The sequence below is a fragment of the Corvus kubaryi genome, unplaced genomic scaffold (genome assembly GCF_017639235.1).
Source record: "Corvus kubaryi isolate FWS band 111438036 unplaced genomic scaffold, C.kubaryi_AGA036_p1.0 133, whole genome shotgun sequence".
Classification (NCBI taxonomy): domain Eukaryota; kingdom Metazoa; phylum Chordata; class Aves; order Passeriformes; family Corvidae; genus Corvus; species Corvus kubaryi.
Genome location: NW_024580667.1, coordinates 14,566,226 through 14,578,338, shown reverse-complemented (window position 1 = coordinate 14,578,338; position 12,113 = coordinate 14,566,226). Strand labels below are relative to the sequence as shown.

General features: G+C 41.4%; 1 protein-coding gene across 7 annotated transcripts in view; it reads left to right on the top strand.

The window, feature by feature from the left end:
• Positions 1-438: 438 nt before the first annotated feature.
• The window catches only part of GLRA2 (glycine receptor alpha 2), a 123,288-nt gene continuing 111,613 nt past the window's right edge, over positions 439-12,113 (top strand). Inside the window, exons 1-2 of one of the 7 annotated variants that reach the window (XM_042037612.1) lie at positions 439-1,156; positions 3,293-3,426. In XM_042037612.1, coding sequence (XP_041893546.1) covers positions 1,089-1,156; positions 3,293-3,426 — 202 coding nt within the window. In that variant the 5' untranslated portion in view covers positions 439-1,088. The remainder of the gene's footprint in view (positions 1,157-3,292; positions 3,427-12,113) is intronic. The other 6 variants (XM_042037604.1, XM_042037573.1, XM_042037596.1 and 3 more) reach the window with 6 other exon arrangements.

Below are 12,113 nucleotides of genomic sequence, written 5' to 3'. Positions count from 1 at the left end.
CGGGGTGGAAGGGGCGCAGTTCCGCGCAGTTCCACGCAGTTCCGCGCAGTTCCGCGCAGTTCCGCGAAGTTCCGCGTTCCCGGCCGCGGACACGCGGGGAGCGAGAGGCGGCGGCGGCTCCCGCCCGGCCGGGGCCGTGCCCGCGGCGCGCCAGCGCCCCCAGCGGCGGCAGAGCGCACTCGCACCCGCCCCACGCGTGACTGCCGCGCTCGCCAGCACACCGCGCTGATAGCCACCCACCCACACAGACACACACACCCCGCCATCGCAGCCCCCCGCTCACGCAGGAGCACCCCGGGAGCGCCCCGCAGCCAACACACCGCTCGCAGACACCCCCGGCACAGAGCCCGCACCCCGCACACGCCCCCGGGCGCGCCCCCGGCCCCCCCCCCCCCCCCCCCCCCGCATGCGCAGCGCGGGCGCGGAGCTGTCCGAGCGCTGAATCCGTGCGCTCCCGCCCGCCCCATTCCGGCACAGCGCTGGGGTTCCCCGCTCCCTCCGTCCCTACATCCCCCCTCCCTCACACCCTCCCTCCCTCCCTCCCCGCAACGCCGACGCTTCCCTACCCAAAGAGGGGAAAAGCAGAGCGACCCAGTAGCCCCACCACCGTTCATAAATACTAATTTTCAAAGCGAAAGGGGAATAAAACATACGGAAAACAGAACTGCTCTCAGCGCTGTTCCCTTTTGCCTGATGCTCCTCGCATAGTTGGGTTTTCTCTTCTTTTCTTTTCCTTCCCCCCCCCCCCCTTTCTTTCCATTTCTTTTCTTCTTATTATTTGGTTGCTTTTTTTTTTTTTTCCCCTCCATCACCAAAAGCAAGTCGGGGGGAACGACTGTGTCTGATGCCTTATCTCTTTTGTGCTGACTGCTGGAGATGAGCCTAGGCTTGACCTGACCATGATTCCAAGGACTGGCACTTCTCTTTTACCCCTACTTTGTAGAGATCCAGACCTTCTCTTCCTGATTGTCAAGAAAATTAAATTATTGCTGAATTTGGAAATCTAGGCAGCAGCAGCTTACTTTTTCCCTGCATCTCTCTGGAATCGTTTCTGGGATATTTCCAAATCATCACAGAAAGCAGGAGGAATGAACCGGCAGCTAGTGAAAATTTTGACAACCTTGTTTGCATTTTTCTTAGAGACAAACCACTTCAGGTAGGTGATACCACTCTGTAATAATATTTGTCAAAAGGTTGTGAGAATCATAACTATAAAGATACTACGTCACAATAGCCTAGTTTGTTTGCTGTATTTGAGAGTGTTTTGTGTTCATTCTATATAGACTATCCCTTTTTACACTCAGAGACTCGTTGCTTGGTAACAAACACAAAAAATAATAATCTCAAGTTTGGGTGTTCTATTTTCCATTTTATGACGCAAAGATGTGGGGTTTTTTCACTGTATATCAGTATAGCTAAGAACACTTTCTTCGGCTTTTCTTCCAAAATGCAAATTCTCAGCTCTCGGCAGAGGTTGTTTAGGAAGTTGCTTTGGTTTCCCCCTCTTCAATCTTTGGAAATGATTGTACCAGTTTTGTCAGGGATGTAGTTATTTGAAATTAGAGAACCAGCCCTCTGATTTTGGGAAAACCCTGGATCAGACTAGTATTGTGTTCACTTAAAGTACCAGGGTTTCTGAAATTTTTTTTAACATTTCATGAGCTTTTGCTTCAGCTATTGACTTTTTTGTGGTACTAAGCAAACAGGTCCGTCTTATTAACCAGAATAGCATTTAAGATGAGATTCATTACAGTACTGTATGCTGCTGTGCATCTGCACAGACAGATGTATTTGCATGGAAAAGTGCTTTTCTAAGAGTAATGAGGTATACATATAGTGACAGAGTGGAACCGTGTTTATATTTGTGAGCCTGGGCTCACGACACGACTCATAGCTAGTGGGCTCTGAATGAAAACAGAAGTAATTTGTCTAGCAAGAAGTGTAGCATATTATTTTCCAGTTTTTATTTTCTTAACTGAATTATTTCATTATTTAAGTTGGATATATCATCTGCTGTGTATTAAATATTAAAGATATTTGTAATGGCACCCTGTCATTGACAAAAGCAAAAAAAGAAGCAACCGCCTCCTATAAATGGAACCTGAAAAAAATGTGTGGAATCACACCACGAGAATTTACTATCACCTTGCCTTTTAACAATTCTAGTGAATTGTTTCTCTTTTGTAGTGAGAGAAAGGATTTGATATTTGCTTCTCATTTCAGATGATCACATGTATATGTGATTTTTTTATACTTGCGTGTAGATGCATGAAAATACCCCATGAAAGACTCCTGAAACTGAGAGGTTTCCTTTGGGCAAATATTTAAACAGAGAGTGGTTAAGAAGTCACAGTCAGAATTACTTTTAATTTAGCTCAAAGATAAAGTGGAAACAGAGACAATGAAATTGGTTGTTTAAGAAGCAAGGTAATGTTTTATTATTAAGTCCGTGCCTCTACACACCAAATATGACCATTTTCATCCTAGTTTCTTTCTCCCTGGGGAACAACCATGGGGAACTCCTAAACTGTCTTTCTCTGCAATATCTAATGTGCTTGCAATATGCAATGTGCTGTGTACACATCATTTCACACACATAATATGGTACCAGAAGTTTGCTCTTAAATAGAAGTGTTCAAAGACTCACATATAAATACCATAATAAATTTTATTACTCAATGCTCATCGAGTGGGGGGTGAAACCCCCCTAAGATTGGTTGTGAATGACTGGAACCTTTTTTGCCAGGTTGGGAAAGAATCCAGACACTCTCTAGCATGATTTAAATCTTTTTTGGGTAGCATCTGTAAAAACCAATTTTTTTCTATCTGTATCTTTCCCGACATTAACAAACCCGGTATTTTTCAGTGTTGCTTTTTTAAGTGTTGCTGGCTGTTGTTTGGAAGTTTAAGACCACCTTAAACCAGTGTTAACATAACATTTTAACAGCATCCATGTAACTAAAATAATGATATACAGTAGGGTATCAAAGTCACTCTAAGATGTTAAGGTGAAGAGTAAATTGAATCTTCTAAAGTCTTAAAAATGTAGAAAATTTATTTTTAAAGCTAAGATTTTTTCTGAACAGAAAATTGTGTTCATGCATGATACCTAAAACTCATCTTTATTTCTAGAATAAAGTTTTCAGATGAAAGGTAGAGTGTGTTGCTCTTTAAAAATATTAATTGCTACCTTCACTCAATAGAGACAATATTATTTAGTGCTGTAATTTCTCCATGACTCGAATACAATACAAGCTAAATATTAGCTAATGGTGGCTAATAATTTATTTAGGACGACTTTCTGTAAAGAACATGATTCAAGATCTGGAAAATCCCCCTCACAGACCCTGTCTCCTTCAGATTTTTTGGACAAATTGATGGGAAGGACATCGGGGTATGATGCTAGAATCAGACCAAATTTTAAAGGTAAGTTTTCTAAGACTTCTAATTAATTAATTGATAACTTTTGGGACAAATTATAGGTTTTGAGGGGTTTTTAACCTCTGGGTTTAGGTTATATTTTCAATAACTTCAGTTTTCCAGTCTTACAGTGCCATGGAGAACAGTTGATCCGTGGGGTGGACTAGGAGACCAGTGTAGGTAATAAGGGTCCAGAGCTTGAAAACCCTCTTTTGACATGACAGTAATGTTCAGCTGTCAAAAAATGCTTCTGAAGACCTTACTAAATTAACATAGTCATTAGGATTATGGGCTTCACACTAAAACCAAATGAGATGAGTTGTTCCTGAAATTTTTAAGCCACAAAGACATTATCATTAAAACTTCCATGCTGAGATATTGTCTTCCTTATAGCAGTTGGAAGAAAAAAGAAATCTACGTTTTCTTTCAACTCAAAGAAGTAAAAGCTTCTTCCCCAAGGTAGGGGGAACTCAAGGAATGTACACAGATTTTATCCTGCAAATGCTGAATGAATTATAAGAACCAATGTCTCAGGATCCCTATAAAAGATAGAAACTGTATTCGGTTCGGCATTTCCATGACAGTCCCCTTTTTCTCCCAAAATTTGGACTGATACTTGGAACACCATCACCACCATCCCTGCACAAAGAAAGCTGTGTACTGGAAGATTCTTTTGTAAACATTATTACTCAAAGCAAGTTTTCCTTGCTGTAGTCCTGTAAATCCCTACAGAAGAGAGCACAGAATATCTTGTGGCTTTCTATGAAAGGAGTTGGGAGAGAAGTTTTCATTGCCAATATTTAGCATTTTGGGAGAGTTCTATAATTCCACCAAAATCATCTCCTCTATTCCAATTTAAAGCTCAGAATATGGTTTACTTTGAAAACCGATCAAATGCTTTCTCCCTTAACAAATCTTATGCCAATATACATTTGAAACTCATATCTATTAGCTTTGGTCACTGAAATGCATTTTTTCCTGTATTAAGCCTTTTTAGCAGTGCTGTGAAGGTTGATAATGGCTTGAAAAAATAATCGTTTCTTAGCCAGTGAGTGAACTCTAAGGAGAGAAGAAGCTCACATGTCAATGAGAAAAGTGTTTAATTAAATTTAGATCAAAGATCAGTTTCTTCTCTCTGTTCCACATGTGCAAATTACAAGATTTAGAACAAAGTGCCTTTTTTGACTGCTTCCTATGCCTGAGTGAGGAGCAAACTAGTATGGATTTCAGATCCAAAGGTTTGAAAGCTGATAAGTTAAAAAAACCGAGTCAGTGAAGTCGAAAGTCTTAATTTCAGAGTATTTTTCAAAGTGCTTATTGAGTTCCTGAACTGGTGTTCACATCAGCTTATAGTATGTAATATTGCATTAATCTGTCACATTCATTTTGTGTTTGCATGTGTATCAGTGAAATTTCAGGAAACATAAATGAAGGCAGATATTGCATAAATTGAGCAAGGTATCAATCCTTAAGAACTTACGCTCTTTAAATGGAAGGGGCACTAAAAAATCTTCATCTCTTGTATCTCAGACGAAAAACAGTAATAGCAACAGTCCCATGAACATACATGTCTTAGAGACAGCTCTCTATTTCTCCCCAGTATGTGTCTACAGCCATTTCATGAAAAACATAGGAAACAGGTTCGTAGCTTTGCTCCCCTCATAGTCAAGTGTGTAGAGCAGGTATGGTGTGCACAGCAGGTAGGGTGTGCACAGTACTGTGTGGTTGGTGCACGCTGAGCTCTTTGACAGACACTTCTCCCCTCTGAGTCCTGAATTTTGTTTGCATTACCAAAGTGAAGTTGCTGCCTGTTGACACCTATGAACCCTCCCTGGCAAAGCATCTGCCATATTTTGGTTTTTGATTTTTTCCTTAAGTCACGCTCCAGAGCAGGATGGTACTTTGCGGCAGTTTGAACTGATAAGCAGATCTTGAAAGAGTTCTCGTAATGTCGTGTCTCTGAGCTCTCCCAGAGCTCTCAGTCTTCTGGTGAGAGGCCTGAAAGTTCTTGTTCTTTGCTATATTCATTTGAATGGTATTTTGGACCTCAGAGTTTAGAACTAGAGAGTTAGGTCATGCAGTTTTGACCTTCACATCACCAGTCAAAACCTTGTCAGCTGATAACTCTGTTTATTAGTCAGTATCCATGTTCTAGTTGCCCAAGTCTCATTAATGTTTCAAAAAAATTGAAAATACTTATTGTTCTATATTGCATACTTCTTCCTTTTAAAGAATAAGGACAGCTGCAAAGGAGTCAAAATAAATTTATTTTGCTTGAAGTTAGTGTAAAAAGATTTTATTTTTACTGAGTCTTTACTGTGTCCATAATAAATTGTTTCAGTTTTTAACATTCATAAATATGTTTGAGATAATTTTGGGGGTAAGGCCTATTGTACAATACTGATATTCTAAATCAAATAAATGGAAGAATGTATGAAATGCTGAATGAGTACCTGATTCATAACACTTTCCGTATTTTAAGGAAAGAACTTTTTATCATGAAAGAGGCCACTGGAGCAATGGTTTAAACTAGGGATCTTCTATCTGGCTTTGATATTAGTCTGGGGATAATATTTGTTTACCATGTTTCAGAAGACATTGTGAATCAAGATAGTTGTGCCATTATTCAGCTTCTCCTCGTAGGGTCTTGAGGGGCAGCCGTTTGAGGAGTGGCTGAGGTCACTTGTTCTGTTCAGCCTGGAGGAGACTGACGGGATTTAAATCATTGTGGTCTTCACCATCCCCATGAGGGGAAGCGGAGGGGCAGACACTGATCTCTTCTCTGTGGTGACGGTGACAGGACCTGTGGGAATGGCCTGAAGTTGTGTGAACCAAAACCTCCCCTGAGGTTTAGGTTCAGTATTAGAAAAAGATTTTTCACCCAAAGTGTAGTCGGGTGCTGGAACAGGCTCCCCAGGGAAGCGGTCACGGCACCAAGCCTGACAGAGTTCAAGAAGCATTTGGACAGTGCTCTTGGGCACATGCTGTGACTCTTGGGGTGTCCTGTGCAGGACCAGGAGTTGGGCTTGATGATCCCGATGGTCTCTTCCAACTCAGTTTATTCTGTGATTCTCTGATTCTACTAGTGCATTCATCTAGCTTTTTCTGCTTTAGACCAGTTACACAGCTTTTTCTGAGTCCACTACAGGCATTTTAAAGTGTCAGAAAAGTCTGATTTCATGGAAATGCAACTGAGTAGAACACATTTATCCTATGCCACTGATTATACAATAATTAAATATACTTTTATGACTAGTTTGAATTACTGGAAAACAACAGCTATTAGATTAATTTTTGAAATAAAGGCTGTGCGCTCTAAAGAGAGAGGAAAATGCTACTTACTGGAACAAGGTGTTTTATCCAGATAAAGCATTTCATCATTAGTGACTGCTTTTTCCTATCTTGTTCTTGCAAATTAAAAAATTTAGGAAGATAGTGGGAGAGCAACAGGTGAATATATAAACATTTAGACATCAACAACAGGGGTTTTTTGGTTGTGATTGTTTTGTGTGTGGTTTTCTTTTTGGTTTTGTGCTTGGTTTTTTTCCAGAAGCACTGTATAATGAAAGATACTTTCTCTTCTGTATTATTCTGTCTTGTACATTCATTTGAATTCAGAGGAACATATTTCTTTTTCTTTTTGATTCACCAAGTGGTTGGATACAAAATTACCAGAAACTAAGAGGGGATATCCCCCTGATAAAAAAGCCTTCTGAAAAGCCAGAAGGAAGTGCCAGAGTGACAGCTCTCAAAATTGCCCTTCTTTAATCACCCTCTGTCAGATATTTAAAGCATACTTTTTCATCTTCCACTTACCTTTCATTGAGTTTGAATAGGCTAATAATTTGTGTAAGGATACAGAGGGGAATACTTTTAAATGTAAATATGAAGACTGCGATCCAGTACTAACCAAGTCCCTGAGAGTCTTTCTGTTAACAGCAAATGTATGCTCATGGTCCTATGAGTTGATTTGCAGTTTCTTCTTCAATTATGACATCAGTTGAGCATGGTTTCTGTAAAATAATAAAAGGTGAGGCTTGCATGATGCATTTTTACTTTATTAATATTACTTTTCTATTTTTTTAATGGTAAAACCCAAGAGAATCAGTCTTTTACTTTCTCCAGTGCTCACTTTGCTTTCAAAGTGAAATAAACCTCAGAAACAGCAGCCTAGGGTACCTGTGTTATGAAACTAGCCAAGAATGTGCTTTCTCATTGCTAGAAACCAGGGATGGTGAAGTGGTATCTTAGCTTAGTGTACATTCAGCTCAGGCTCAAGAGCACTCCATGTAATGCCATGATATGAGGGATCAATCTAAAACTGAATCACAATATGAGATGTGGGGCTAATGGAAAGCCAACTTGAATTTAACATTTCCTAGCAGGTGTTGGTCTTCAGAGGTTACTAAATTATTTCGACTTTCTAAAACACTTTCATCATCTAACACCACTTAAAATCTAAACATAACCTAGAATTATCAGATAGGAAAAAAAAACCCATTATCTATAGGCGCTGCTATGTCCCTTATGCCAAATACTTCAAGTAATAGGCTGGCTGTCATGCACTGGGCACAGAGCAGGGGAGCTGGTCACTAAGAGCTGCAGAAGTGTTATCAGGTATGGAAAATATTTGCAATGAAGATGATTTTCTTTGTATTGAATTTCATTCTATGTTTTAAATTCAATCTTTTCCCATTGTATCATTATTTACTAAGGAGTATTCTGATTTTTATGGAATTACGTGGAGGTGTGCAGCAACAGTGCCTATTAATGTTACCCTCATGACTGGATGGTGCAATACAGTGTGAATTAACTTGCTCATAAGCTACTGTTTTGTTAGTGATGCATTTTGGGGGTGTAGGGCCCTAGTGCTAATGTTGTGATTAGTCTGTGATTACAGCAGTGTAATGCCATTTTCATGCCGAGTCTGTGGGTTTATATCTGAATAATAAACACATGGACTAAGTAATTTACTGAAAATTAGCCTGACAACTGTTACAGGAAATGGCTTATGCACTTTAATACTTTAACTCCTTGGCAGCAAGGATCAGGTTTTCCCATATGTTCAAACCCATTGCTTACTTATTTGGCCCCTGAGTTGACCAGTAATGAAATGCTTAAGAAACGTGAATAGAAAACTCTGAATGACATTTCAGGGTGAAAATAATGGCATCAAGCTTAATAAATAAAAGCAGTTTCTATGCATGTGGTAAGAGTCTGCAAAAAGTTGACTTTAATCTAGACATATAAAAGTTGAAAAGCATACCAAAGATAAGCTGTGGGACTGTAGCAATTTGTTCTCTAGTGGTTAACAAACTTCCCACTACACTTCAGGTGGTAATAATTACTGGCCATGAAGCCAGATGTGGTGAATATCCTGTACTGGGCTCTTCTTCACAAAGGGCCAAGTTCAAAGGCTCAAAGGGCCAAGTCCAATGGAGACTCAAATCCTGTTCAGGCAGAGCAGAGTGTAGTAAGAAAGGGCACATTGTTGATGCATTCAAGTTTCAGAGCATGGGATGAAGATTCATTATCGGAGAAGGGAGACTACTGGGCCAGTTTTCATTTCTGGCCAGACCATTGCACTCCCTAAATATAGTTGCTTAAGATGTCCAAGCATATATTATTAGGAAGGTAAGCCTCTGGTTTCTCTTCTGTCTTGAAAGATCTAAAACTTACACTGTTTCCAGATAAAGCTGTGTACACACATCTCATTGCACAGTAAGATGCTGCATGAGGATACTTACCTGCAGGACATGGGGTTTATTTGGTTTTGGTTTATTTTTCTTCAACTGCAAAAATGAGGCTAAGGAAATGATGCTCAGTCTCTGCCATAGGTATGCACATTTTCGGCAGAAGTATCCTTTTAATTGTGTTTCTTTTAAAACTGCTAGGGGGAAAAAAAGGGCTATGAACCTTGCACTTCTTCCTCTCACTTTAATTTCAGGTTCTTTCTCAGAACATGAATAGGCTGGATGAGTTGCATGGCTACTTAGGTTATGTCTAGGCTACTAGACAAATGGGGCCAGACAGCAGGCTCAAGGCACCCGTGATTATCTACGCTGCTTGGCTGTTTGTTCATTTCCTGGATCTCTTTCTGAGCTTCCCGCAGCCAGCTGATTCCAAGGCAAGCCAGAAAGGCTGTGAGCATGCAGCAGTGTAAAGCACAAACTAAATAATGCTGCCTGGCATCCAAGCTGAGGATGTGTCCAGGTCTTCTTTTCTATATAAATGTTTAGCCACAGTCATCCATATTGTATTGGTGTGTTGCCTTTATTCAGAACCAATTATTTAAGAGATATCAATAGATTTGGCTGTTGTCATGGATCATTATTCAGCTGCTGCATTAACTGCAAAGGGGATTTATGAGAAACAAATGTCAAAGCAGAGCTAAAGACCTTTGATATCAAAGAAGGAAATGCTATTGTTTTGATCATATTCTAATTTAAGTGTAATGTGTTTATCACATCCAGTGTCATGTTCACACTTAAATTTTCTATGCAGTTAAAGCCTGCTTATTTTTTTCCTCTATAGATTTCCATAGAATCCTACAATGGTTTGGGTTGGAATGGGACTTTAAAGAACATCTAGTTCCAACCCCCTGCCACAGGAATGGACACCTTCCACTAGACAAGATTACTTAGATCTCAGGCCAACCTGGCCTTGAGAACATCCAGGCATAGGTCATCCACAACTTCTCTGGACAACCTGTTCCAGTGTCTCACCACCTCACAAAAAGAATTTCTTTCTAATATCTGACCTAAACCTACTCTCTTTGAGTTTAAAGACATTATCTCTTGTAAAATGCCCCTCTCAAGCTTTCATGTAGGCTCACTTTAGGTAGGCTGGAAGGCTGCTGTAAGGTCTCCGCAGAGCCTTCTCTTCTCCAGGATGAACAGCCCCAACTCTCTCAGTCTGTCCTCATAGAAGAGGTGCTCCATCCCTCTGATAATTTTTGTGGCCCTTCTTAGGACCTGTTGCAACAAACCCATGTCTTTCCTGTGCTGAGGGTGCCAGAGCTGGATGCAGTATCTCAGGTGGGGTCTCTTGAGAGTAGAGCAAAGGAGGACAGTCCTCTCCCTCTCCCTGCTGCCCATACTGCTTTTCATGCAGCCCTGGACAGGTTTGGCTTTCGGGGCTGTGAGCTGGGTCATGTCCAAGTCTTTGTCCTCAGGGCTGTTTTCAATCCATTCTCTGCCCAGCCTGTACTGGTGTTTGGCATTGCCCCACATACAGGACCTTTCATTTGGGCTCATTAAACTTCATGAGGTTCACACAAGTCCACCTCTCAAGCTTCCCAAGGACCGTCTGGATGGCATCCCTTCCCTCCAGTGTGTCGACCACACCACACAGCTGGGTGTCATGAGAACACTTGCTGAGGGCGCACTCAGTCCCACTGTCCATGTCACTGACAAGGTGTTAAGCAGCACCAGTCCCAATACTGACATGAGCTGTTGGACTGGGACATTGAGCTGTTGACTGCAATTCTAGCAGGATTGATGAAAGAGCATCCTGCACTCCAGAGTCCCTTATCACCATGCTCAGGGCTCTCTAATCTTTCCTGATACTCCTCAGGCTGCTCCTGGCTGTGTCACTGGTGCCCACGTGAACCAGCAGCAGTGGGTAATAGTGGGCTGTATGAGGGTAAGCAGCTCACCTCTCTTGAGAGCACACAGGTGCCTCCCTCCATACCTCGTGGAAGAGTCACCCACTGTCACCTTTTCTCAGCTGCACAGGTCGTTACACAGGGAGCAGGTGGAGCTGCCTTGCTCAGTTCCAGCAACAATCCTGATCTGACAGGTCTTTCCTCTTCACTTTCCAGAGCAGTGAAGTGGTTCTGTGAGGGCACCTCAGCCTCCAGGGGAAATCTCTTCCTCCTGCAGGTCCTTGCTGGTTCAAAGTTCCATTCTTCCACATTACTGCTCCACTCCCTCTGTGTGTGCTGGGGGGGTTCTTGGGTGTTTGGCCGTGGGCTGTGGGTCCATATAAATCTCTGATTAAGTCATCAGAAAATGTATGTTTGACAGTTCAGCTTCCAAATATGCATTTCACAGTCTTTCACAGACATGTGTGATTTTCAGTCTGCAGAGAGGAGCCCCTCAGATGATGCAGACAGGGTGGTACAGGGTCTGGCAAAACTCTAAGATGAAGGGTGCACAATGTATGGCATAAATAGTGACCTGACAATGTCATAAACACCAAGTCCATGATTAAATTTCTAAATTTGCAGAAATATAAAGGCTCTGATACTGGAAACTGTGCAAGATCTAAGCAGTACAGTACATGAGAGAGAAGTGTAATTTGCCAGTCATTCAGTTACTTATGAGAGTTAAATAAGAGCAGCCTAGTGGCTTATTTGAACAGTGCCAACTACCAGCAATTCTCAAGTATTACCAGGGAATGAAGACATAATCATTACTCCTGATGCATCAACTATGTGTTAGCACTTCATGATTCAGTAAAAGAAGAAAGCATTTAAAAGAGGACTTCGGTGGAATTTGAACCCCCATGCCCCCTCCCTGGAAATCTCTGATCCACCTGCTTTGTAACACTTGGCAGTGCATTACTGTTTTACTTAAACTTCCTAAGATTCTCTCAGTTTTGCTCTCAAGTGTGCTAAGAACTGCTCCAGTCTGCTTCACTGAGCACCCACCTCTCTCCTAACCCAAATTCAAACTCTCTGATGAGGCACT